This window comes from Aspergillus fijiensis (assembly GCF_003184825.1).
Source record: "Aspergillus fijiensis CBS 313.89 unplaced genomic scaffold BO72scaffold_10, whole genome shotgun sequence".
Taxonomy (NCBI): domain Eukaryota; kingdom Fungi; phylum Ascomycota; class Eurotiomycetes; order Eurotiales; family Aspergillaceae; genus Aspergillus; species Aspergillus fijiensis.
Window position 1 is genome coordinate 687832 of NW_024468986.1, and position 25999 is coordinate 713830.

At 54.2% G+C, this 25999-nt stretch overlaps 10 protein-coding genes across 10 annotated transcripts; 7 read left to right on the forward strand and 3 right to left on the reverse strand.

The window, feature by feature from the left end:
* Positions 1-229: 229 nt before the first annotated feature.
* On the forward strand, positions 230-1160 carry BO72DRAFT_525498 (nuclear transport factor 2 family protein). The gene is made up of 2 exons (XM_040949960.1): positions 230-454; positions 545-1160. The coding sequence occupies exons 1-2, from the start codon at positions 265-267 to the stop codon at positions 1066-1068; spliced, it is 714 nt and encodes a 237-aa protein (XP_040804292.1). The 5' UTR covers positions 230-264; the 3' UTR covers positions 1069-1160.
* Positions 1161-1225: 65 nt separating this feature from the next.
* On the reverse strand, positions 1226-2506 carry BO72DRAFT_503255 (putative extracellular exo-polygalacturonase; the record flags this gene model as incomplete). The annotated part of the gene is made up of 2 exons (XM_040949106.1): positions 1226-2033; positions 2094-2506. 2 exons carry the CDS (start codon positions 2504-2506, stop codon positions 1226-1228), a joined length of 1221 nt encoding a protein of 406 aa, XP_040804293.1.
* Positions 2507-3461: 955 nt separating this feature from the next.
* Positions 3462-4564, forward strand: pmeA (putative pectin methylesterase; the record flags this gene model as incomplete). Its single annotated transcript, XM_040949107.1, has 3 exons — positions 3462-3904; positions 3968-4080; positions 4137-4564. The coding sequence occupies 3 exons, from the start codon at positions 3462-3464 to the stop codon at positions 4562-4564; spliced, it is 984 nt and encodes a 327-aa protein (XP_040804294.1).
* An 840-nt stretch (positions 4565-5404) lies between these two features.
* BO72DRAFT_456526 (uncharacterized protein) lies at positions 5405-5830 on the forward strand (the record flags this gene model as incomplete). The annotated part of the gene is made up of 1 exon (XM_040946281.1): positions 5405-5830. The coding sequence occupies one exon, from the start codon at positions 5405-5407 to the stop codon at positions 5828-5830; it is 426 nt and encodes a 141-aa protein (XP_040804295.1).
* Positions 5831-6545: 715 nt separating this feature from the next.
* BO72DRAFT_493630 (uncharacterized protein) lies at positions 6546-7076 on the forward strand (the record flags this gene model as incomplete). Its single annotated transcript, XM_040948397.1, has 1 exon — positions 6546-7076. The coding sequence occupies one exon, from the start codon at positions 6546-6548 to the stop codon at positions 7074-7076; it is 531 nt and encodes a 176-aa protein (XP_040804296.1).
* Positions 7077-8152: 1076 nt separating this feature from the next.
* BO72DRAFT_371720 (rhamnosidase B precursor) lies at positions 8153-10154 on the forward strand (the record flags this gene model as incomplete). Its single annotated transcript, XM_040941015.1, has 2 exons — positions 8153-9166; positions 9381-10154. The coding sequence occupies 2 exons, from the start codon at positions 8153-8155 to the stop codon at positions 10152-10154; spliced, it is 1788 nt and encodes a 595-aa protein (XP_040804297.1).
* Positions 10155-11663: 1509 nt separating this feature from the next.
* BO72DRAFT_493632 (P-loop containing nucleoside triphosphate hydrolase protein) lies at positions 11664-14325 on the forward strand (the record flags this gene model as incomplete). The annotated part of the gene is made up of 7 exons (XM_040948398.1): positions 11664-12008; positions 12062-12228; positions 12331-12614; positions 12667-12790; positions 12843-12930; positions 12980-13104; positions 13173-14325. The coding sequence occupies 7 exons, from the start codon at positions 11664-11666 to the stop codon at positions 14323-14325; spliced, it is 2286 nt and encodes a 761-aa protein (XP_040804298.1).
* A 462-nt stretch (positions 14326-14787) lies between these two features.
* BO72DRAFT_398738 (acetoacetyl-CoA synthase) lies at positions 14788-17161 on the forward strand. Its single transcript, XM_040942104.1, has 5 exons — positions 14788-14974; positions 15024-16039; positions 16101-16555; positions 16604-16944; positions 16997-17161. The coding sequence occupies exons 1-5, from the start codon at positions 14864-14866 to the stop codon at positions 17153-17155; spliced, it is 2082 nt and encodes a 693-aa protein (XP_040804299.1). The 5' UTR covers positions 14788-14863; the 3' UTR covers positions 17156-17161.
* Positions 17162-20947: 3786 nt separating this feature from the next.
* BO72DRAFT_503264 (major facilitator superfamily transporter) lies at positions 20948-22606 on the reverse strand (the record flags this gene model as incomplete). The annotated part of the gene is made up of 3 exons (XM_040949108.1): positions 20948-21614; positions 21673-22041; positions 22109-22606. Coding segments are annotated over 3 exons (1534 nt in total), but the record flags the coding sequence as incomplete, so codon positions are not given.
* Positions 22607-23191: 585 nt separating this feature from the next.
* BO72DRAFT_493636 (glycoside hydrolase family 95 protein) lies at positions 23192-25693 on the reverse strand (the record flags this gene model as incomplete). The annotated part of the gene is made up of 3 exons (XM_040948399.1): positions 23192-24879; positions 24924-25156; positions 25215-25693. The coding sequence occupies 3 exons, from the start codon at positions 25691-25693 to the stop codon at positions 23192-23194; spliced, it is 2400 nt and encodes a 799-aa protein (XP_040804301.1).
* Positions 25694-25999: the final 306 nt, after the last annotated feature.

Genomic DNA, 25999 nt, shown 5'->3' on the forward strand with positions numbered 1-25999 from the left:
AAGCTTGGTTCATGACGCGGTGATGTCTCCGGCTGAGAATGGTTCCGTACATGTCATCACCAGGTGGATATCTTGGCGCAAGTGCCGAAGGCCTTCCCGAAGACGGAACTGTTCGGAGCACCACGCAATGGCTGGATATGACATCACAGATCAATTGTTCAGACCAGCGAGAGTAAAGGAAGTATAAGATAGAGAAGAAGAATTTTTTCGAAAGCCATAGCCCATCTCATTTGAAACAAAAAAACGAGAATACACCCCGCAAAAATGGTCTACAATATCACTGAGAAAGAGACCCAGCCGACGATCTACAGCCATATCAACGGCTCCCCATCTGAGATCAACGACCGATACTGCGTCTCAGAACTGTGCAAAGGCTGGCCGGTCTATCGGGACGCTTCCGAATGGAACCACTACCGCCACCTGTTCGCCAAGGAGGGCGCCTTCGTCTTCACCAGTGCGTCTCTTCCCCACCGACTCCTGTCCCGTCCCCCTCCCCGTCCCCCTCCCTCAACCCCTGATTCGTACTAAGACAAGAAAATAAAAGCATGGAGCGGCGGCCTCCCGATCGACGACTTCATCCAAACGTCGATTAAAGGCCGCGCCAACGGCGACTTCATCATGCACCGCGAGAACGGCACCCTCGTCGACCTCAACCCGTCCACCCAGCGCGCCGTCGGCAAGATGAAGGCCACGATCACGCAGCGCTTCAGCTGGGACGGGGTGGCCTTCGACGTCGAGTGCGACTGCCGCTTCATCAACTTCTGTCTCAAAGAGGAGGGCGAGTGGAAGGTCGTGTATATCAAGCTGTTCTACGAGAAGGACCGCGTGGTGCCCGTCGACGGACGCACCGTCCCGCAGTTCGACCGCACGGAGCTGCTCAAGTATCCCCCCGGCTACCAGTATCTGGCTGTCGCGCAGTCGCGGCTGGGCCATCCGATTCTGAACGATCTGCCCACTTTGGATAATCGGGCGTTCTTCGATTTGTACGCCGCCATGGATGCCTGGTTGGAGGGCCGGCCGGTGGGGGATCTATTGCAGATTCCGAAGGAGGCGGTGCCGCGGTATTGAGCGGTTTATGGCCGGGGAATGGGTGGCGCGTGTAATGGGGACTTATGTACATAGTATACGGGTGAATGTTATCGGCATGTGCGATGAAAGGGGAATGGAATTCAATTGATGGAATACATGGGTAGATAATGCAGAAAGTCAACCCCCTCCCCCGAGTCTAGCCCGAAGCCCCAGAGGTACAAGTCACCCCCAAGCTCGACGGGGTGTTGGCACACAACACCTGCGACTTGCCCGAAGGAGCCTTGACGCTCCACCCGCTGATCGTCACATCGCACGTCCCCCCCGATCCGCAGTTCAGGTTGGCCACGGTGGGATCGTACTTCGAGCTCGTGGTGCCGCTGAACCCGGTGACCTTGATGCCCGACAGCTTCGCGTTCCCGGGGTATGTGGTGCAGTACGAAGCGTCTTCGCCGTAGCAGCTCTGGATCTGGAACGCGTAGTCAGAGTTGTCGATGGTGAAGTCGTTGAACGTCACGTTCGACACTGTCGACACGCCATGGCTGCCGCCGCTCGGGTAGGTCTTGATCCCCGCGGCCTTGGTCGAGTTGATCATGGTCGCCCCCGTGACGTAGATGTTCTTGACGGTGTCGCTGCTGGACTTGCCCAGCGAGCCCACCGAGATCCCGTGCGAGCCCGTGCAGGTGATCGTGTCGACGGTGACATAGTTCGAGCTCGGCTTGAACGCCACGCAGTCGTCGTCGTTCTTGACCGTCGTGTCCGCGATGGTCACGTAGGTGCTCTCGCCGATGTCGAACCCGTCGGTGTTCTTGGGGTCGTTGTCGGACTTGGAGGTTGCGTCCATCCGCAGCTTGGAGAAGACGACGTTGGTCGCGCCCCCCTTGACTGAGTTGAAGACGTTGGGCGGATTCTTCTGACGGAAGTTGGAGAACTCGAGGTTGCTGCCGCCGGTGATGTAGAGGAGGGTCGGTCGGGCATAGCTACTGTCTGAGGCAAAGACGTCCCAACTGACACGTTGAGCAGAGTCAGTACTGGTAGGATTGAAAGGTATGAGGGGGTTGACTCACGCATCCTGGCCATTTCCGTCGATGACCCCCGACCCCGTCAGGGACCGCAGCTTGAGTCCGTTGATCTTGGAGATGCTGATCATGGCAGTGCGCCCCTCCCAGTAGTCGGTGTTACTGGCGAATTTGAGCAACCCCTCGACCTGGAAGTCACAGCCCGTGCAGCCAGCGAAGTCGAGGACGCTGTTGAGGTAATAGGTGGTGCCTTCAGGAATGACGATAGTGCCACCGTTACCACAGCTAGCAATCGCTTTGGTGATAGCAGGGACGTCGTCGATAGAAGAGCTGCCTCCTGCAGTTGGAGTGCAGACCGCACGAGGCCGAAGCACAGCATCCGGACTATGTTGCACGGGCGAGGGGGCAGCCCTAACCAGGCCAACGGCCGCTAGCAGCAACGACGTCCAGTGTGGTGCCATATTGAAGGCTAGAGGCACAAAAGATACTTGAGATTATTGATGGAGTTTACTGAGCTGAATCATTCGCAAGCCTAGATATATAGCAGAGTGAAGCTCAGATGGACGATCCTTACCTGAAATGCGAGACACGGCGTGCTATTTTCATCACGGACGGCGGTAACAGTAATGCCTGTTTCAGGCTCTCGTCTCGGGGCACTACCTCCAACGAACTGCATGCTTGACATGTGAATGCGAAACAACAGTGGGGCTGGCTGGACGGAGAAACTGAAGCGGTGCTAGGGCTCCTGTCTCCAACGGTCCGGGCCACGTGCGGCAACTCCGCTGCCTCGCTTGCGGATAAATCGGAGGTAGAAGGTCAGAGGGATGTTATGGAGGTGCCTGGCAAAGTATCCAATGCATTACTTCGACTACGAACCCAAGACCCTAGTGTGACAAGCGGGGCAATTTAGCCAGGGCCGAGAGGAGCCCTTGGCAATCCAGCGTTTCAGCTTCCCGCTGCCACCCCGGCTAAATTGAGCCTGTTCCTGTGACGGACACCGGTAATTGTCAGGGGCACTCCAGTTTCTGCAAACTCAAACTGCCGAGTGTCTGAACAGAGCGCCTCGGAAGGCTATTGGAGAAGTTGATCCTATTCATGGAAATGTGGATCTTCCTGTTCGTCTGGGCTGCATTCCTCCGGACTCTCCGCACTGTCGATGCCAATCTTGTTCCCACCAAGCCTCAGCTCGCGCCAGTCAGAATCAAACCTCGTGCCTCGGCCTTGGCACTTGCAAGGTAACAACGGATTGAGAGGTGGAAAATACTCCCAGGGTTGCAGAAGTGGCTCCTTCGTTGCATGATCGCATTTCTCCTTGGCCGAACCCTATATATCTGCCTGCGCCCAGAACCGCCAACTGCGGGATCAGCAGTGGAAAGATCAGCGCTTCCCTACGAAAGACTTTCCCACATTTCTCCCATGCATTTCTCCTCTGCTCTTGTCGCCCTTATCGGGCTCACTGCCCCAGTGCTGTCAGCTCCGGCGTCATCCCTTGAGAAGCGGACGAGTCGCACGAGCGCGCCCTCGGGCTGCCTGAGTGTCGGCTCGGGGCAAACCTACTCGACCATTAGCGCAGCCCTAACTGCTCTTGGTTCCTCAACTGCCGCAGCATGTATCTATATTGCCAGTGGCACCTATTCTGAGCAGCTTACCATCAAGTATGCCGGAGCCTTGACGCTGTACGGGCAGACGAGTGACACCGGCTCATACAAGAACAATGCCGTCACCATCACCCACACCATCTCCTCGCCCGACGCTGGGTCCTTGGACAAGAGTGCCACTGTCAATGTGGTCTCCGACAACTTCAAGATGTATAACATCAACGTCGCCAATGGATACGGAAAGGGCGCTCAAGCCGTGGCGTATGTATTATCTTCTCGACTTCGATTTGATTTGACGCTTGACTCTGACTTTGTTGTATATAGACTGGTCGGCAACGCGGATCAACTGGGCTTTTACGGCTGCCAGTTCACGGGATACCAAGACACTCTTTACGTCAAAGCCGGCACCCAGTATTACTCCAACTGTTTGATCGAGGGTATGAATACACCAAAGCCAAGACACAGGCATATCCGCAATGGCTGACACAAATAGGTGCCGTGGACTATATCTTCGGAGATGCCTCTGTCTGGTTCGGCGAATGCGATATCGTCTCCAACGGAGCGGGAGCCATCACCGCCTCCTCTCGCGAAACCTCCACCGACGATGGCTGGTATGCCTTCGATAACTGCAACATCAAGGCCGCGTCGGGAGTGTCCCTGACCGATTCGGTCTATTTGGGCCGTCCTTGGCGAGTGCTGGCTCGGGTCATCTACCAGAACTCGGTTCTTTCTGATATCATCAACCCCAAGGGATGGACCACGATGGCGGAGGGAGCGACTCCGCTGTACTATGAATACAACAACTCGGGTGATGGATCGAGCACATCTAGCAGACTCTACGAGAGTTCGATCTCGGCGGCTGTGACCAAGACGACAGTGTTGGGTTCCACTTGGGGGGATTGGATTGATCGGACTTACTAACGGTCTCACCATGTCGGGTTGTAGGTAGTGGATCAGAATATCTTCGATTTATTTAGTCATAATATCCGGTGTTCTATCACGCTATACAGGAGACGTAGTTGATAGGCAGAATTGCACTTGAGCCTAGATGAAGAGCAAGTTTTTGCGCATTCGCGTGATGCCTCCGGCAAGGGGGCTGCATTTCTCGAAGAAGTCTCCTACAGGCCTAGAGAGTGCATAGCACATTGCATCATAGTAGACATGTTAAGCAGTGTCACTGTGCTTTGATACCGCCCAGCCAAAACAGTTTGTGGCGTACTCGATAGCCTCGACGGTATTCACCGTCTGAAACAACAGAGTGAAGAGTCTGCTATTCACTTTTAGTGAAAAGGACTTGTTGGCGGCCTTATGGTCTCGATATGGACTGGTCACCGCCCGCCCCGGCCATTCTGATATTTCTTCGCTCGAACAGCCTCACGTAGTTGGGTACATCACTCATCCACGTCACCGACAGGGCTATCACCGCCATCAATATTTTCAGATTGCTGATAGGTCAAAGCTCCGCTGGATACAGGAAACCCGGCAGAGAAAGCAGTGAAAAGGAGATATCAATATGAGTTTCTTTCTTACAAATGTTTAATGATATCTTCCAGTTCACTAAGCCACACAAAAGCCATGGGTTGATGTTCGTACATCTCTACATCAATATCTACTATCGGTCGAAATACATCTTTGGACCAGATCTCAATCATCACCAACTTTCCTCACCACTACAACAACTCTACCAGTGGCCAGTACTCTGCCTCCATCACCCCATCATCTCACTATCAAGCCTCTGCCACTGACGCCATCCTCGATATCATGTCCGATGCAACATTCGTCGTCCTTGTCCTCGGCCTCATCCACTTCACCAGAGGCGCGACAGAGCATTGGCTCCGCCGCGACGTCTTCCACAATCGCGTCTGGTCTGGCGTTTGCCTGTCGGTGCTTTCCACCTTCCTGATAAAACACATCGTGTACGGCTACATGATCTACATGCTGGAATGGCAGTCGGATGACTACCTCGCTGCGGAGGTTGGGATCGGCGAGCGACAAACCCTAACTGCTCAATCTAGTGCACTACAGGGCTTGCACGAGATGTTCCACCACAGCTGCATCTCCGATGTTGACATGATGATCTGGCTACAGAGTCGGGGGAATCGGTTCGAGCTGGCACTCATCTGGTTTGCCTGGACCTACATCGCTATGGTCATCTGGTTCCTGGCCCGCGAGGGGTTCTTTCCCTAAGTCGCGGAGGGCAGCAGCTGTTCCCACACGACATGGCAAGACAATTTATCATAGAGGAGGCTCAGCTACATATTTCGGCAAGAAGATTCAGGGGGAGGAGAACAAACGGGGGGAGTTGTTTTTGCGTGGATCATTTGACCTTCTGAACTAGATATTCCATTTACCCCCTGCAATGCACAGGTCTTGCTGCACACAAACTACTTTTGATGACCTGGAAACAACTGTGAAGAGTAACCAGCCTCTCCAGAGAGGGCCTGAAGGATGCGTTTGATGGTGAGCACTCTTGATCTTGTGAAGATGAACTTGATTGTGACTGCACACATTAATAGCATAAAAGACCTCAGTATCAGTCTTTTGCTTCACTGCCTTTTCAACAAACATTATATAAAATGGTCTCCGTAGAGTATGAGTCAAAGCTGCGAAAGTAGGGAAGTGTAGAGTGCAGGGGTTCTTTGAGTAGCGAAAGAACTACAGGCGAATGTCCTTTCACTACCGGAACTCTTTATCACGCCTCTCCAAGGCCACCTGATTCTCGCAGTTGTCGTTCTTACAAACAATGCATAAATAATAGCCTAATTTCTTCTTCAAAATACCACTTCTCGAACATACACTTACCCTCGGTCAACCAGCAACAAGGCCCAGAAACCCTTTTATCAGACCGACATCACATATCCTGCTAATTACAACCCCGCAACTCCCTCCGATCATCACAACCATGGCGGACTCCATAACCGAGGCAACCCTTGTGATCCTATTCGTGATAGGCGTGCACCTGAACAGGAACAATCTTGTCCCCCACATCCGTTCATCTTCTGCCCGCCATCCCACCCTCACGATGTACGTCGCAATCCCCCTCTTCATTCTTATGGCCAAATTCACGATTGTGCACTCGATATACATCTACAGCCTCGCCTACGACCACCGACAAATCCAGGCCCTTGTGACAAGGACCGCTTTGTCACGCGATGTGGCATGGACGGAAGCTGAAATAGTGGATTGGTTGCTCAGCACAGGCTACATCAAGGGAATCCGGAACCACTGGGTTGCGCTCGCGCAGCGGCGAACCCTCAACGCCATGATACTCATCGGGCTGGCCTACATCGATCTAGCGATTTTCATGTGTGATCTGGCCTATCGATGCTTGCTTATGCGGTGGCGGTCCTCGAGGCGTAACCTGGGCCGTCAACCCGCGCAACGGGCGAGGGGTGGTCAGGCCCGTCGCCGACATCCTGTGCGACGCCGATGAGAGGGCTTCTAGTTTTGGAGGGTCTGTGTTGTCTTAGGTTGTAGGGAGGCGTAAAGAGTCTTGAGGAGAGAGGTATGATTTGAAAAATGCTCTTCCATCGAGTGGGTGGTTGATAGAACGGATGTTCAAGATCATGCTGTACAAGCCATGTTGTGGTTAAGCTGTAGTGCTTGTGGTGTAGTCTTGATATCATCAGCCTTAATCATTAGAAGAAATAACGAGTGACAGAACCTAGGTTAGCGAGCCGAGACAACAGCAAGATCATTACAGGAAAATCAATGGACAGCTTCTTTCGAAGAACACTCGGAGGGGTGATGTTCTTGTAAAAACTGGATCATTAGGTGCCTTGACGCGTTATGCAGCCAACTGCGTCCCCATCTATCGAGGTCTGGAACGTTCCCGTACATACGCGTTGGCTGGCTCAACTACTACAAGCTTTCAGCCAAACCATCGCCAGTCTGGTTCGTGGCTTATCTTGTTTAGGAAGTGCAGATACTAGACTCACCAGATTTACTAACATTCTTTTGAACTCTACCTTCAGTGTATACGTCGTGTCAAGGTAGTATCAAGTCATAACAAGAGTCTTTAGGGAGATCAAAAAGAAGGACCAACCCAAAGTCCGGGTTTTCGGCCCTACCGACGTCTTTGTCTATGTATGGCATATTTATGATTCCGCTCACCCCCTATCAGTTTCCCTCCTTCTATGAGTTCTTTTACGGCCGAGTTTCGGGCTGCACTGAGGTATTCTCGGACCACACCGAGCTACATGTCTTGCATTAATTACGGGATGTGGACATGGGGGCGCTCCAGACCAGACCCTGCGGCTACCCCGCACGCATATCCAGGAAGATCCGGGGTAATATCACCCGCCCTATAATTGATCATAGAGTTGGCCATCTGCGAGAGGACTATCAAAGTATTTGTTCGGGACACAATATCCCGAGGCCCATGAAGCTGACTCCTGAATGCATGAGTATAAAACTCAGTCATCAGGCCTCTGCTACCAATTAAAAATAGCACTGCCTCGACTGAGAAGGACACAGCAAATTCACACGGCTTTCCACCCATAGTTCATCATGCACATTATCACTCCTTTGCTGATACCAGCAGTGTTAGTGGCCGCAGCCCGGGTCCCATACCGGGAGTATATTCTAGCCCCGTCCTCTCGAGTGATCGTCCCTGCCTCAGTTCGTCAGGTCAACGGGTCTGTCACTAATGCGGCTGGCCTGACTGGATCCTCATTGGGCACCGCCGTCTTCCATGGCGTTTCGTCGGTGACCTACGACTTTGGAAAGAACGTTGCAGGCATTGTGTCCCTCACAGTTGGATCTTCTTCCTCTCCATCTGCCTTCCTGGGGGTCACCTTCTCTGAATCAAGCCTGTGGGCGAGCAGTGAGGCGTGCGATGCTACTGGAAATTCTGGCCTCGATGCACCTTTGTGGTTCCCGGTTGGACAAAAGGCGGGAACATATACCCCTGACAGCAAATACGTTCGAGGTGGTTTCCGGTATCTGACGGTCGTGAGCAACACGAGCGCGACGATCCCTCTCAACTCCCTCCACATCACATTCACAGCTGCCCCGGATCAAGATCTGCAAGCGTACCAAGGCTGGTTCCACTCGAATGACGAATTACTGAACGAGATCTGGTATGCGGGAGCATATACCAATCAGCTGTGTACAATTGATCCAACATATGGCTCCGCGAGCTCGGAGACTATTTCCACCTCCGGCCTGAATTACTGGTACAACAATCTCACTATCGCCAATGGAACCAGCACAGTGACCGATGGCGCAAAACGAGATCGCGCTGTTTGGCCAGGCGACATGTCGATCTCTCTCGAGAGTATCGCGGTCAGCACCAACGATCTGTACAGTGTTAGAATGGGATTGGAGGCCCTACTCGCTTTGCAATCATCTGAGGGACAACTGCCTTGGGGTGGCAAGCCTTTCAACATTGATGTTAGTTACACTTACCACCTACATTCACTGATTGGAATGTCCTTCCTATATCGGTTCTCAGGCGATAAAGTCTGGCTTTCCAACTATTGGGGTCAATACTCGAAGGGGGTCGAATGGGCAGTAAGGAGTGTTGATAGCACTGGTCTAGCGAATGTGACATCCAATGTCAGTGCCGACTGGTTGCGAGGGGGTATGGGAGGCCACGTACGTTTTGCCACATCCTAGACCGAAGATCCCTTGCCGGTTTACTAATGAGGATCAGAACATCGAGGCTAATGCGATTCTCTACTTTGTCCTCCAAGAAGCGCAGAATCTAGCGCGCGACCTCAACCGGAGCTCCGAGTACACGAACTGGGCCAGTGTTGCTGATGGGGTCAAATCTGCAGCCAACCAGCTACTCTGGGACGACCAAGCAGGACTTTACCGAGATAACCAGACAACCGAGCTCCATCCACAGGACGGAAACGCCTGGGCTGTCAAATCCAATTTGACCCTTTCCGGCAGTCAAAATCGAGCTATTTCTCAGGCACTCAAGGCGCGCTGGGGTCGTTACGGTGCCCCCGCGCCCGAGGCCGGGGCAACCATCTCGCCTTTCATCGGCGGCTTTGAAATTCAGTCGCACTTTCTGGCTAACCAGCCCGATGTGGCTCTGGATTTGATTCGGTTGCAGTGGGGGTTCATGCTGCGCGATCCCCAAATAACCCAGTCGACATTCATTGAGGGATACTCCACGGATGGCTCGATCCATTACGCCCCGTACGCCAACGACGCACGCATCTCGCATGCTCACGGTTGGTCCACCGGCCCAACATATGCCTTAACAGCCTATACCGCTGGTCTGCAGCTACTCGGACCGGCTGGAAACAGTTGGTTAATTGCTCCGCAACCTGGGGGTCTGACTAGCATAGACTGTGGATTCGCTACTGCTCTTGGAGTCTTCTCGGTCGTCTTTGAAAGAGATTCAGTTGGCCGTTATAATTCTTTCTCTTTTGGCGCGCCGACTGGGACTACCGGCAGGATTGAGTTACCAGGGGTCCGAGGCACGTTGGTCTCCACCACGGGCCAACGCGTACAGCTGGTTAATGGTACAGCTTCCGGTTTGAGAGAAGGAAAATGAAAGCTGATTGAGTCAGCCGACTGAGGTAGCGTTGCCTCCTGCTGGCCGATGGCTATGAGAATTATGGGTTTTCAAACTGCTGATCCAATATAAATAGTATAGTCTAGTAATTAAGCCCATCTTGTGCCAGGAATATAGGCATAGTTTGGAGCATACTAATGGCAACCATCTCAGTGCCTGATCCGGACGGCTACGGGTGCATATTAATCTTGATTGGTAAGCCTTTTGCTCCGTTCTCGGCTCACCTGGAGTTGGGAAGCTTTCCTACATACAAGTAGTCTGATCTGAGTATTTCACAGTACCCTTTGTCGCTGACGATGTGCAAACTGTCTTCTGAGTCAATCTACTGTAGAAAAGGCTAGAAAGAAAGCGAGGAGATTTAGTGGCACGAGTTTAGTCGAAATGCGTAGGACCCTGATACGGAACAAAAGGAAGCGTCTCAGGGACACGGCCTTGGTCGTCCTCGACAAGCCGGTGGCCTCCCGGATAGGTTTGACCTGGTGTGATGTCAGACATGGCTTTCAGACTTGGTACGGGAAAAGGAATAGGCGTCTCGGGTAGTCTGAATGCATACCGTATTTGGGATGGTTTAACACACCCGTCTCGTAGATATTCACGTAGCGCTCTTTAAACCATTGCTGCAAGCGATCCCAGTTGACGTACTGATGATAGCCAGAAAAGTTGTCTCCGGCACTCGACTACCATCGGTCCACCAGTAGAGTCCACGATTATAATTCCCAATAAACGATGAGAAATTGCAAACAACTATCGATTTGTGGATCAATCGCGCATTTTATATCGTCCGAAAGAGTATCAGTCATCGGGCATTACATGGGTATCTTGGTCAATTATTTCCGTATTTCATCACATGACTGAGATCTTCTGCGAGTAAGCATGCATTGATTGGCATAGAACCGGGAGGTCCCAGGGTCAAGATAACAATCACACAGCTGCTTATCAGCAGCACATTGGTCGCACCTGTATTATAACCCCCTGACGTTCCCCGCCCATCTGTTCCTGCGCCTTTGTTGCCCCTTATCCTTTTCTCCCCCTCCCCGTACGGTACGCACGCCGTATGAACTCGATCAATCAAACTGCCTCCTGCGTTCTGGCAGATCGCCAGTTGGGTCCGCAGGTCTCCGTGCGCTGCCGAAGTTTCGACTTTACGGTCACATTTGAAGAAAGTATTTTGTCAGTTCTCCCATCAGTGCTCTTCATTAGTTCCGCAACCTTTCGAATTGCTCTTCTTTACAGGCAAAAGCCTAAGGTTGGAGCGCGACTTTCCCAAAGACTGAAGCTGGTTGGTATCCCTCATAGTATGCAACTCTACTAGAAATATGTGGCTTATCCGGTTGCAGTCTCTGGCAGGCGTCTTTGGTTTGCTCCAGTTGTCACTTCTTGTCATTCACGCCCGACCGCAGCACCCGGATCATCAGCCGTGGGGAATTGCAGCATTGGCTCTAGCAGTGGCAGACTCCATCTTTGTCGCTCTACTCTCGTACTTGGAACATGAAAGGGCGATCTCACCGGTCGCAGCTCACACTGATCTTGGGACCCGTCGGCAGTGGAAAGTCTGCACTGCTCCGGGCTATGCTGGGAGAAATGGATCTACTCACAGGCAGCGTGGAAAAGAAAGTCCGAAGTCCTGCGTATTGCCACCAATCACCTTGGCTTCTGAACAGCTCTATCCGGGAAAACATCGTTGGGCCCGATCAAGACCTTGACACTGAGCTCTACAGGAAAGCACTGTGGGCTTGCGAGTTGGATCACGATCTTCGTGAGATCATTGAAGGGGATCAAACCAAGGTCGGAAGTAGCGCCGTCACGCTGAGTGGGGAACAGAAACAGCGCATTGTAAACAATTGCCCTTGTCACGGAAGTGTATGCTCTGACAATATTTCTAACAGGCGATGGCCAGAGCGTTATATGCGCGAAAAGAGCTTTTTCTTCTCGACGATAGTTTCAGTGCGCTTGATCCCCGCACGGAGGGGAAGATTGCGCGGCGCCTTCTCGGACCCAAAGGCATGATGCGAGAGAACGGACAGACTGTGGTTGCTGCTTCCAAAGGAGGTCAGTGAAAGCCTGATAGACTCTGATTCAATAGTTGACACCTTGCTGCTTTAGAATGATTGTTACCGTACGCCGATCTGGTTATTCTTCTTGACATAAATGGCAGAATCCGGGCCCAGGGCTCGCCGGAGGAACTGACATCACACTTCACCATTCCATCCAAGGGTAACGACATGGAAGACGACGAAATCTACATCTCACACCAGGAACCTTTGTCAGTGCCGAATACAGCTTCCGATAAGAAAGTCCAACAGACCGAACCAAGGGACCATAGACTTGAACATCGCAGTGTTCCAGTTTATCGTTCCTATTTCCGCTCCATGGGTTTCTGGCGAGGCATGGTATTATGTGCTCTTCTGATTCTCCAGACGGTATTTTCCAGGTTTCCCAGTATGTCAGACCTTAATGAACCAGAAGCACAGTGGCTCACAGATAGACCTAGCTGTCTGGCTTCAGTGGTGGTTGGATAAAGACCCTTCGAGCATGGGGCCTTCATACGCGACGTACATCGGAGTCTACAGTCTCTTTCAGGCTGCATCCATGATATTCACCCTTCTTGCCGCGTTGTAAGCATGCATATATTATGTCGGGTACGCTCAAGACTGACATTGGATCTAGCCAGCAACTGCGCATTGTCATGCCACAAACCAGCCGCTATTTCCACAGGTGCTCTCGCGACATTGGCACAGGTCATTATCATCGCAAGGTGCGGGCTGTCGCTGCGTTATCTGTTTCGTTATTAATACTCGTCACAGCTCCTTTCCCTACATCTTCATCGCATTCCCAGTTCTCTTCGCCGTTGTGCTCGCCATTCAGAGGTTTTACCCGCACACATCGAAGCAATACGGGCGATGGACATTGAGGCGAAGAGCCCGCTGCTGTAAGTTCGCAACTACAGCTTGCCCAGCACTTCAACCGCTTCTGACATTCGTGCCTTTCAATATCCAGCGATCACTTTCTCGAGACCATAAATGGCCTCCATACAGTTCGTGCATTTGGCTGGCAGCACCACATCCGCAAAAGGCACGATGCGCTTCTTAACGCATCACAACGACCCTACTACCAGCGATTCATGGTCCAAAGATGGCTTAACCTCGTGCTCGACATGGTAGCTGCGGGAGTCGCGATTCTTGTCGTCGGAAAGGCCATCAGACTGCAAACTCGGTCGACGCTGGTCGGACTCGCACTGGTCAATGTCATCTCCCTGAATGAGACCCTGCAACTGCTGATCCTTCAATGGGCGGTGATGGAGATTTCACTCGGATCCATCACACGTTTGGAAGAATTCACGGTCCAAGCCAGAACCGATCGTCTCCTCGAGCAGCAAAGCAACTTTTCTGTCCAGGCAATTGGAGGTCTGTGGCCCCCGCATGGCTCAGTTGAATACAAAAATGTGACTGCCCGATACCAAGATGATGGTCCCGACGTGCTCAAGAACATTTGCTTGTCCATCCCCGCCGGCTTTAAAGTGGGGGTCTGCGGTCGAACGGGCAGCGGAAAGAGCACTCTGATCTCTGCACTGTTTCAGATGATCGACCTCACCTCTGGGTGTATCGTCATCGACGGTGTTGACATCGCAGAGCTCGATCCCGAATCGGTCCGCTCGCATCTGATCGGTATATCCCAGCACAGTTACAGTATGCCGGGAATTTCCGTTCGGGATAATCTGCAGCTGGGGTGTGTCAACCCATCGGAGGATTCTCAACTCATCGCAGCCCTGCAGAAAGTCAATCTTTGGGGCCTGGTCTCGGAACGAGGAGGTCTCTCAGCTATCCTGGACAATGAGACAATGTCTGCCGGACAGAGTCAGCTTTTTACTTGTGCGCGAGCCCTCCTGCGGTCTGGATCAGTAGTGGTGTTGGACGAGCCGGCCAGCAGCCTCACAGCTGAGACGGCGGATTCAATCCAACGAGTAATTTTGGAGGAGTGCAAGGAGCGGACGGTAATTGCTGTCATGCACCAGATTGAGAGGTTACTGGACTTCGATATGGTGGTGGTGATGGAAGATGGTCGAGTGGTGGAGATGGGCCAGCCTCGGGAGCTGCAGGAGGGTAATGGTCTCTTTCGAGGTCTTCTCGACGCAAGTCAATCAAATCGATGAATATGGTTTGCCTCGGCTATGAAATGCTGGTGTGGAGCTGAGATTGATGCTCAAATGTCGGAGTAATTTGCCTTTAGCTCTTTTGCTTTATTTGTTGTGGCCTGGTATACGAGTTCTGGCTGATTACTCTCAGCATCGGCCCGAATGATATATATAAACACAGAGGGCAACTTTGAACCGCCGAGCTTGAGCTATAAGATAGCTCAGTACCTACTGAACGAAGCTCGTAGTTTGGATTCGAAAAACCTCGCACCTAAAGTATGTTTAACAGCTCCGTAGAGCCAAGCGAGTCGGTCTTTCTGCTGGGAACAACCTCGGCATCTCCTCTCGTGCGAGTGCGGGGAGACATGCGGGGAGGAGAAGGGCGGAGAAAGGCGGAGAGGAATGGGAAGGGAAACACAGCGCCTATCCATGCAAGGGGTCCATTACCTCTTTCACTTCCACCACTCCTTCCTCCGTCATCTTTATCTTCATCTTCATCCCCCCATCAGTCTCCCCTTATCGAGATTCGGGTGAAATCGTCACGGATAATCTCGCCATGGCCTCCCCGTCCATTCCCCGCAAGCTCTGGGAGCATCCCAACCCCGAATCATCCAGCATGGCTCACTTCCGCCGAGCCTGGGAGCAGGAGCTGGGCGTGTCAATCCCAGTGGGTTCGTTTCTCAGCTCCACAAAGCTCGACCTGCTAATTCTGCTAGACCTTCCATGATCTCTACCACCACTCCGTCACGAAACGCGCTACATTCTGGGACTTCTGCTGGCGATACTTCAACGTTCTGCACCAAGGCACCTATACCTCCGTCGTCGACGAGACCGCCCCCATCGATGCAGTCCCACAATGGTTCGACGGCATCCAACTCAACTACGCCGAAAACATCCTCTTTTCCGGACACGGGACACAGGCAAGCACGGTCGGGAAGGAGGATGACAAGGTCGCCGTCACCGAGGTGCGCGAGGGGGGCCACAAGGAGGCCAGACATCTCACATGGGGGGAGCTGCGCAAACGCACCGGTCGCTTAGTGCAGGCGATGAAGGCGCACGGAATCCGAAAGGGCGACCGCATCGCGGTCTGTGCCGGCAACAGCATCGACACGCTGCTCGTCTTTCTGGCCACCACGGCGCTGGGTGGGATCTTTTCGTCGAGCTCTACAGACATGGGCGTCAAGGGCATTCTCGACCGGCTGCGACAAATCAGGCCCCGCTGGCTGTTTATGGACGACCAGGCATTCTACAACGGCAAGGCCATCGATCTCCGACCGAAGATGCGGGACATCATCGCCGGAATGGAGGGTATCGCCGAGTTTAGAGGCATCGTGGCACAGCCCAGGTTTGCTGCGCAACCGGCACCGGTCGGTCACCTGCCGCGGACACTCCCGTTGAAGGTGTGGGAGGCTCTTGCGATCGGCGACACCCTTGTTTTCGAGCAGGTCGACTTCCGAGACCCCTTCCTCATTGTGTACTCGTCCGGCACCACGGGCCAGCCGAAATGCATCATGCACTCCGTCGGTGGGGTCATGCTCAACGCGTTTAAAGAGCTGTTCCTGCACAGCGAGATGGACTCGGACAGTGTGAATCTGCAGTATACCACCACAGGGTGGATCATGTATCTCTCGGTCATCAACAGTCTGCTCGTCGGGGCGCGGGCGGTGCTCTACGACGGAAGCCCTTTCCTCCCGGAGGTGGCATCTTTGATCAAATTGGCGGCACAGGAGCGGTAAGATACCTATTTCCGACGATGTGAATCCATCAAAGGCAAGTTGTTGATCAGTGCATAGATTGACACACCTGGGAATCTCCCCGCGATACCTCCTCGAACTGCAACGAGCCCACATCCAGCCCCGAGACCTAGCCGACATTTCATCCCTGAAGGTCGTCACCAGCACCGGCATGGTCCTTCCTGAGAGTCTGTTCGAGTGGTTCTACGACACAGGGTTTCCGCCTCACGTGCGACTCAACAACATCTCCGGTGGCACCGACATTGCAGGATGCTTCGGGATCTCAAACCCCTTGCTGCCAGTCTACTCTGGCGGCTGTGCCGGCATGAGCCTGGGCGTGCCGGTGGAGGTCTACGACTCCTCGATCGAAGGCGACGGTGTGGAAGGTTCCTCCGTGCCACACGGTACACCCGGGGATCTGGTCGCAACTGCCGCGTTCCCGAATGTCCCTGTGGGGTTCTGGGGGGCGGGGGGCGCCGAGAAGTTCCACAATGCGTACTTCAACCGGTTCAAAGGTATGCCCCAAATGATATCTGAGGTCTGTGCGCTGACATCGGGAACAGGCGTCTGGACACACGGAGATTTCGTGTCCATCCACCCCGTGACACAACAGCTGCTCTTCCACGGTCGCGCAGACGGGGTCCTGAACCCGTCCGGCGTCCGCTTCGGATCGGCGGAGATCTACCAAGTCATCGAAGACGAGTTTGCGACCGAGGTGGTTGATTCTATCTGTGTGGGCCAACGGCGACCGTCCGATACGGATGAGAGAGTGATCCTGTTCCTCCTTTTGAGGCCCAAAGTATCGTTCAGCCAGGATCTGGTGCAGCGGATCAAGACGACGATTCGTCGCAAGCTGAGTCCCCGCCATGTGCCAGCGTTTGTATTTCCGACTCCTGAGATCCCGGTACGCCTCTCCCTGTCGACGCTTCTTGGCACTTACTAACGGAATGGTGTAGACAACGGTCAATGGCAAAAAGGTCGAGCTTCCCGTCAAGCAGATCGTCTCGGGGAGAATCATCAAGCCCTCCGGGACGCTACTCAACCCCCAGAGTCTGGAGTACTATTATAAATTCGCGAAAGATGAGGCGCTGCAGCCACGAAGCAGCAAGCTGTGAGAACATATCCTACTCAATTAGAGAAATTGCGACATGGTTGGAACGAACAAATTAAAAATGAGATGAACTTGATCCGTAAGGAACTAGTCTAATTATAAGATAAATGCAGCGAAAAATGCGGCCACTGCTCCGAGCATGAAAGAAGGAGCGCGAGCCACGGCACCGCCAGTAAATAGCGCGTTCACAGCACTGGAAGTAGAGCTGCTAGTGCTGGATCCGGTGCCCGTGGACACCGTAGCAGCCAACGTAGCCGTCGAAGGTGACGAGGCCGCATGGACGGCGCTGGAGCTGCCGCCCGCCGGTGGACGAGACGCGGTCTGCATTGCGATTGCGGCGTCCATGTAATTGCCGACCATTCCATGCACGGATTGACCAGCTGTCTCAGCGTTAGGCGCAGCAGGGACTGGGACCGCAGTGCCGACGGCAACGAGCGTGTATGTCTTCGTTGCTGTGGTCGTAGCAGAACACCCCAGCTGGCCGGCCGAGCACCCTTCCACCGTCGATGCCGCGTTGTCTGCCGCGTATCCCGCACTCGTGGTAGCAGGGAGAGTTGTAGTTTCTCCGTGGACGTGGATCGCATCGACACCCTCCGGCGCTGAGTTGGTACCAGTACCCACACCGGTAGATGTGGCATGCACGGGCATCACGAGTGTCTCGGTCGTGTAGGACGTGATCCGTGCGGTGGCATCGCACACTGGCCCCGAAGGACAGGCGGTAATAGTGGCGATGCGCGTGCTGAGCGTCGTGGATGCTGGTGCTGCCGCAGCCCCCTGGCCAAGATTCACAGCCGTGTCTGTGGAGCCTAGGGCGTTCGAGTCGGCGACTTGGCCGGCGGAGCTGAGAGTTTGCCCGGCTGAGTCAGTCCTCGACGCCTCGGCGATGGGACAGATGGTAGTAGACACCACGAGGGTCTCGGTGGTCAGGTACGTGGTCCTGGCGCGGGCTGGACAGTTGGTGGCAGCGCCGGGACACGCGGTGATGGTCGCGGTGCGGGTGCTGAAGATCGTCGAAGTGGTGTACTCTTCGTCGAGCTGGGCGGAGCCACCCGCGCTGTGGTTGTTGGGAGCGAGACTGGTGGGGGGTGTCTGGCCGGAACCGGAAGCAGTGGGGATGGTAGCTTCCTCGATGCGTGTCACGGGACAGATTGTCGTGGATGCAACGATCGTCTCGGTGGTTAGGAAGGTCGTCTTGGAGCTAGCGGGGCAGTCGGTTACTGAGCCGGGGCAGGCGGTTACGGTGGTTGTTCGCGTGCTGAAGATGGTCGATGTGGTGAACCCCTGCCCTTTAGCGGATGTGTCACTGTGAGCTGCGCTCGCTCCTGCGTTGACTCCAGTGGGCTGAGGGATGCTAGTCTTAGTCACCGGGCAGACTGTCGTCGACATGACGAGAGTCTCTGTTGTTAGGAACGTAGTACGCGATCTGGCGGGGCAGTTGGTCACCGAGCTAGGGCAAGCGGTGATGGTAGCTGTTCGCGTGCTGAAGATGGTCGACGTGGTGAAGCCCTCCTCCTGAGGACTTTCGCCGTGAGCTGCGCTCGCCGCATTGGTAGCGGTAGGCTGTATAAGACTGGTCTCACTAACTGGGCACACTGTCGTCGACAAGACGATAGTCTCTGTCGTGAGGAACGTAGTACGCGATCTGGCGGGACAGTTGGTCACCGAGCTAGGGCAAGCGGTGATAGTCGCCGTCCGGGTTGTCAGTACCGTCGAGGTGGTCATTGCAACCTCACTGGATGTCGTAGCCTGTCCTGCGCTGGATGCTCCCGTTCCAATGGGAAGGGAAGTCTGTTTTGTGTTTGCAGAGCATATCGTGGTACTAGAGGTGATCGTTTCGGTGACTGAGATGGTCGTGGTTCGGCGGGTGGGCCGGCCAGAGCTGAGCGCTGAGCTTGACGGCATCGAAATCCCGCCAAGTGAGCTGCTGGGCCTTATAAGGGGAGTGCTTGAAGAAGCATGGGGTCGAATGGATGAGCTGCGAGCGAGGGAGGATGCGACCGACGAGGACGAGGGAATGACAAGCGCCGTGGACGAGCTAGGACGCGATGATGCAGATGGTGGAATGACAGCTCTCGAGCTCGGAATTAGAGAGCGAACTGGTGAGGACACACTGGACGGCGCAACAGACGCAGATGAAGCCCTCACATTAGAGCTAACAGCAGACGATAAAGTCGAGACAGACGAAGCAGACGGCGAGGGTATGGCCACCGAAGCAGCAGCAGATCCGGTCGAAACAAGAGCGATCGATGCACTTTGGCTAGGAAGAACCACCGACGAAGGAGTAGCATTCGTCGTCGGGGAGGGTGTGGGCGTGCTGGAGATTGTCACTGTATACGTCGTGGTATACTCGGTGGTCACATACTCGGTCGAATACGCCGTCTCCAAGGACGCAGTCACAGTGCCCACACACGGGTTGGTGGTATGCCACGTTATCGCCTGATACCCGGCGCCGGATCCGAGGGTCTGGCTTGCCGCCGCCGAGATGAAGTAACAGGTCCTCAACGCCGGGTCATAGTTGATTGCATTACACACGTTCGGCACCATGCCGCAGACTTGAACGCATTGATTGATATTGTTGACCCACTGACCCATCGCCGACAGCTGCGTTGCGGTAGAGCCTCCGACGACCGAGGCATCCGTGCAGTATTCTTCGTACCAGGTGCCGGAACGCGACCAAATGTAATTCGAGCACTGAGCGGAAGACGGAGGGGCGGTTGTAGCGGGAGTGCAGGTAGCAGCGGTGGATAGGACAGTGGATGTGCTTGTCACGACATTGGTGAGAGTGGTGGTATAGGAAGAGGTGAGCGTCGCAACAGTCTCGCCTCCTACACTCGCTCCAGGTCGAGCGATGGTCAGGGCTAGACTGCTTGGTGCCAGTGCTGAGAGCAGCAGCAAGCCATTGGTGAGTGAAAGGCCCATCGTGGGCAACGAGTGACTATTCCTCGTGGGATTGAAAGAATGACAACGAGGATATGGTTGCAAGAATGAGGGTCAGTTTGAAAGAGGACCACAGAGAAATAAGAGCGATCGAGGAGCAGATCCAGGGGCCTGGGTAGATTTCTGCTCGTGCGGAGGCCATCGTGTCTGGAAAAATCTCAGGACTCCACCTCGTCCAATCCTGCTCCGATGCAAGTTCGTATAGACCCTTCTTCTCAGGAACCGGTGGAGCTACTCTGAGTCTGGTGAATAATAATTACTCAGTTGAGCTAGAGTCATAACGTGGCGTGGGCTGGAGACTGGAGCTGGAAGCAAGTAGGGCAAATTGGGCCGAGGAGTTCGATAGTCGGCCTTGGCGGGATGCCTACCAACACAATCGCTTGAATTGATAGGGGCCCGTTCTGTAGCAATTTTATGAGGATGGGTGTTAGGATACAATATGTTTATTGCTTAGTGGTTGGACTTTTCAACTTGCTAAATTCTCTGCGTGGCCAACTCGCCTGGGAATTGTTCGAGATCACGTGGCCTGGTTTACCGACACCTTCCCTATGTCAGGAATGGTTCTACAATCAGAGTCTTGTTTATCTCATCGGAGTGAAGCACTGCAACTTCGTCAAGTATTAGTTTATTCGCTTGATGCATGGTAGAAACTGTCAGTAATTCTTCCCTGAGCAAGAGGCGAAGCCCTATCCCAAGTTTGCTGAGGAACATCTATCCTTAGGCAGGGCGAATCTGCCGCTGCGTGATGCTGTGTTTGGAAAGGTGAAAAGAAGGGGGGTCTGGGGGTTCTCCCCCCGAATGCTGCTGCTGCTACTGCGGCTGCCCCCAAGGATGAAAACAAGGCCGCATTGCATTCAAATCAAACGGCTTTCGTCTCGAGCCCATCCCGATGCGCAGCCGCAACCCCCCACTGCACATGCCCATACCCGTTGGCAGCCATATAGTCCTTCCATTCCTGATCCCCATTATCCAGCTCCGCGCTGGGATCCTCCAGCACAAACCACGCGAGCAAGGCCCCAACCACCGCAAACCCGGACCCAATAAGGAACACCGCCTGAGTCCCATGGAACTCGTCGTCGCTCCAGCTGGCTAGGATCGGCTTGAATACCTGCGTTCCGATAGCCGCGCCGGCCTTGCTCCACGCCGCGGCAAATCCGACCCCGTGTCCGCGCAACGCCGTGGGGAAACTCTCGCTTGCAGTCAGCACAATCGTGGAACCGGGGCCGACCTCCCCGAGCGTCAGGAAGACGCCATACAACACAATAAAGAGGGGAAGGGAGCTCTCGATGTACTTCAGTGCGCCGCCGAGGATGAAACCCAGGATCGCTTGGAGCAGGAAGCCCAGCGCCATCGTCTTGCGGCGACCAATTCTGTCCGACAGGAATCCGCCGATGAAGGCGCCCGGGATGTAGAAGCAGTTGATCAGCGTTCCCCAGGCCATGGTCAGGGCCAAGGACGAGCTTGGGTTCACGCGACCGACGATCGTGGACGAAAAGAGCCCGAAGGGGTAGGAGATGTAATTGTACCTGTTGTGGGTGTCCGCCGTCAGCATGTGTATGGGTGAAGAAAGTTAGGGCTGCTCACAAGAACCACGATCCACACACCCCCAGCAACGGTCGCCAGTATTTTCTTAATGCAAGTGTATAAGGTATCCTTTGCTCAACCATGGCACTTTTCTTGTACGCCGAGCTGACCGCCATGCGATAGCGGAACCAGAAGATTGACAGCGGCGGGATAGCACCCAGCGCAAGAGAAATGCGCCACACCGCGTTGTAGTGGCGGACCTGCTGATGGAAACACAGCAACAACAGCAAGGGAACCAGGGCGCCGAATGCGAAGCCCAACGACGCGGAGAGATCGGCGATCATGGCGAATATGAAGCCGCGCTTGCTTCGAACGGCGGATTCCTCGTCTGTTGCTTCGGCTGCGCCGGCGCCGGCTACGGGGTATTCCCTACCGCCTCATATTCCACATTAGGGTTACCTCGCAGTAGATATGCTTGCAAGCAAGGAATACTCACCCGCCAGCACCCACCCCCGCAACCCCCCGGGCAATGATCAACATCCACAGCATCCCGTCTTGACTCGTTCCACTGGCCCCAGCACTCAATGCGATGCCCACGACCAGAATGGCAGTTGTCAGGACAGCGCCGGTCTTGCGGCCCAGCTTGTCGGAGATGTAGCCAAACGACAGCATCCCGATGATCATCCCGACCATGAAAGCATTCGACAACCGCGACGCGACAGCCGTGGTCAGAGCGTTGGGATAGATAACCCCCATGATGAGTTCGAGGTTGCCGATGATGGATGCGTTGAACCCATCGGAGCCGATGGCGAGCCCGGAAAAGATCACCATCAGGACAACCGATAGTTTCGAGGCTTTGGGGTGCAGAGCCACCTCTGACGTGGCCGGGACGTCATGGATGCTTGCTCGAACCTTCTCTTCCTTTGCGTCGTGCTTCGATTGGGACGGCGAAGGGCGAACCTCTTCGGATACCGTAGGTGTGTCCATGGCCATCGGTTGGGGTTCAACAGCCGTAGGAGCGCCACGGTAGGTCTGTATTTATGCCTCCATCCCGACCGTGCCGTGCCTTGGCCGACGCCAGATAAGAAAGACGGTTTGGGAAGGGCTGCATGATGGTCGAGGATTGTGACCAACCACTCTGCGCGCTGATAAGACTCGAGGCTATAGGACGGGATCTTCCCCGCACGAGAGGACGCGGCCAGAGGTGACGGCATTAACTAACTTGGCGAGCGTGAGGGGAAGTTGCTATGATAAGATACGCTGAGGAGATAAGAGGCACTACATTGGAGAGTAGAGAACATGCCACCTTTGCCGATAGGTCTCTGGCTCGGATTGAGTCCACGGTAGTCCATCTCATTTGATATCAACTCAGTAACCATATATCAGGCCGAGACAATACACAGTTCTTGACTTCTTCATAGGTCTCCGCGGATTTTAAATGGTGGACACCCGTCGATGGAATTTTAAATATCTATGCAAAACACAACAAAGGTTCCATATACATGGTGCGATGCCATTAGCTGTTCAACTAGGTGCGGGGAGCCCAGTCGTGATTGTTTGATAGCAAACATCGCGTGTATCAGACCGGCGTGACAACATACGTCTCCCCAACCTTCGTCCTGACCGGCCCCGTGTAACCCTGCCCGTTAATCGCAACCGAGGAGCCATTCATACACCGCAGCTGCAACTCCCCACCAGCACGCGAGGTGATATTCGCATGAACCAACTTCCCCGCCTCCCACTGGATGTCAACTATAAAGTTGCCCCTGGCCACCAACCCCGTCACTGATCCCTTGGGTAAGGCAGATGGCAGAGCCGGCAGCAGATGGGTGATCCCGGCATGGCTCTGCAATAGCATCTCCGTGACGCCACTCACGAACCCAAAGTTGCCGTCAATCTGGAACTGGTACGGGCCGACCGGGCCTTCATTGGTGTTGTACAAGTTATAGGGAGTGGGGTATACCGCAAACCATTGGGTCAATTGCTCCCACGCGTCATCACCGCGAAATACCCGGGCATACTGATTGATCAGCCAGGTCCGAGACCAGCCGGTTGTCCCAGACCCGTGGGAAACACGTCGGTCCAGGAGCACTTCGGCCGCAGTCCCAAGGGTGCTGTTCAACAGCGGACTGAATTGCCGACCGGGCATCAGAGCCCACAGGGGTGAAAGGTGTTTCTGCCCGATGGCCTTTTCTTTGTACTCCTTGCGCCACTCCAGGATCTGTCCTAACGAGCCGATCAACGGGGGCTGGATGAGGGGCAGAAATGCTTTGGCCGTCTGCACGGCTGTGCCGTTTATCCCTAAGATCGAGGCTGCATCTAAAAGGCTTCGAAACACCTCGGTCATCAGCTGGTTGTCCATGGCGGGGGCTACGTCGACGCTCTGCGCCGCGCCAGCGACAGTCTCATCAGCAGGAACATAGAAGTTATTCTCCGGCGATAGAGATGGCCCCGTGACTTGGTAGCCCTGGTAGGGGAAGGTGTAGCACTCGTAGAACGCAGCAACTTTAACGAAGAACGGATATGCCACTTCACGGAGGAATGTTGTATCCCCGGTGAAGCGATAGTGATCCATCATGTGCCACGCCAGCCACGCAGCCCCCATCGGCCACATGGTGGAAGCAGTGTAGTTGTCCGTTGGCGCAGGGTCTCCCCACAGATCCAAGTTGTGATGGAACACGGTGCCAGGACAGCCATACATGCGCTTGGCCAATGACTGTCCACGAACATCGGCAAATGCCATCAAATCAAACAAGGGTTCCTGCGTCTCGATCAAGTTAGTTGGCCCGGCGGGCCAATAGTTCATCTCAATGTTGATGTTGATGGTGTATTTGCCTCCCCACGGAGCCGATGTGGAGTTATTCCAGATACCCTGTAGGTTCGCTGGCAGCGATGTCACATTGTCTGTATTGCGCGATGAGGCGACGAGTAGGTGTCGACCAAAGTTGAACACTAGCACAGTGAGCTGTACGTCGGCAGATGTATTGCGGGCAATGCTGATGCGCTGGTCGGTTGGAAGACTCGCCCACCTATTTGGCGACGTGCCTAAGTCAAGTGTCACCCGGTCCAAGAGTGATTTGGTATCAGCAACAGCTGCTGCTCTCACAGCGTCATACCCAAGCGTGTAAGCATTGTTTATCTTCTTGCGCATCTCCTTCTCTCGCGCATCTCGTGATGAATATCTGAAGTTGGTTTCCACGTCGAAATACATCTCCAGGGTTGTTGCATTGTGTATGAGTAGAGAGGAACCGGATACGTTGAACATTCCTGCGAATGTTAGCAACGGTATGTGCCTGTCAGAATGAACGTACCTGTATCGGATTTGAAGCGAGCTTCGCCCGTCCATTCAATTGGATCCTCACTCTCGGATTGTCCACTGGTGCCGATTAGAGTAAGGGTATTGTTGCCTTTGGCCACATTGGCCGAAAGCGACTTGATATCCTTGATCCGGGTCATTGTGGCGTTGATGTTCAGTGCTCCCCGTCGGCTGGCCTTAAATCGCGCCACCAGAACACCTTGCGGGTAGCTGGCGACATACTCTCGGCTGCGAAGTCAGGTATCAGTGACAAGTTGCATGAAGCACCTCTTGTTGAAAAGCTTACGTATAGTTCACCCCGTTTATACTGTAGCTTACCCCGGCAATTCCCTCCTTCGTGTCAAGCCAACGGACATAATTTGACATGTCCACATCAGGATGGCCGAAGTCCAGATTGACGTTGCCAAAGTAGCTGTAAGCCCGCGGCGAGTTGTTGATTGGGATCATCTGGGCCATGGTCAAGACGTTACCCTCAGTGATGTTGCCATTCAGCAGAAGCTCCCGAACAACAGGCTCGATTTCCGTCGCATTGAGTGGTGTCCGATCCTGAAAGGGCCCCGTCCAGATGGAGTTCTCATTGATGCCGACGACCTCTGCTCCGCCACCATAGATTGTCGCTCCGATTCGACCATTGCCAATCGGCATCCCTTCTTCCAGGGTAGGCCATCGGCCGGGTTGGGTGAACCACATGTATCTGCTGCCATCGAGGGCAGCATTCACATGAGCGCATGCAAGCGAGAGAAGTAGGAGTGCTCGACAGGACATGCTGTGGACTCTTGTCGATCCAAATTGAGGTCAAAGCGCTGCGGCCATCTCATCGGTTTTCGAAACATCCAATCAATCATTTATATACCATCAAGATGAGCCCGTATTCTCGCAGCTACCCGGAGAGAATGTCGAGTTGCGGTAGGTGGACTAACGTAACCCCGCAGTACCTCTGGAGATTAGACACACTGAAACATCTGCAGGGTTCGTGCAATTTAGGCTGAATCGGGACAACCCCATCCGGTGCGATCGGCGGGGGCGGCGTGTCCTGATGCACGGATATGCTGTCCCTGCAGCACTTGCCCC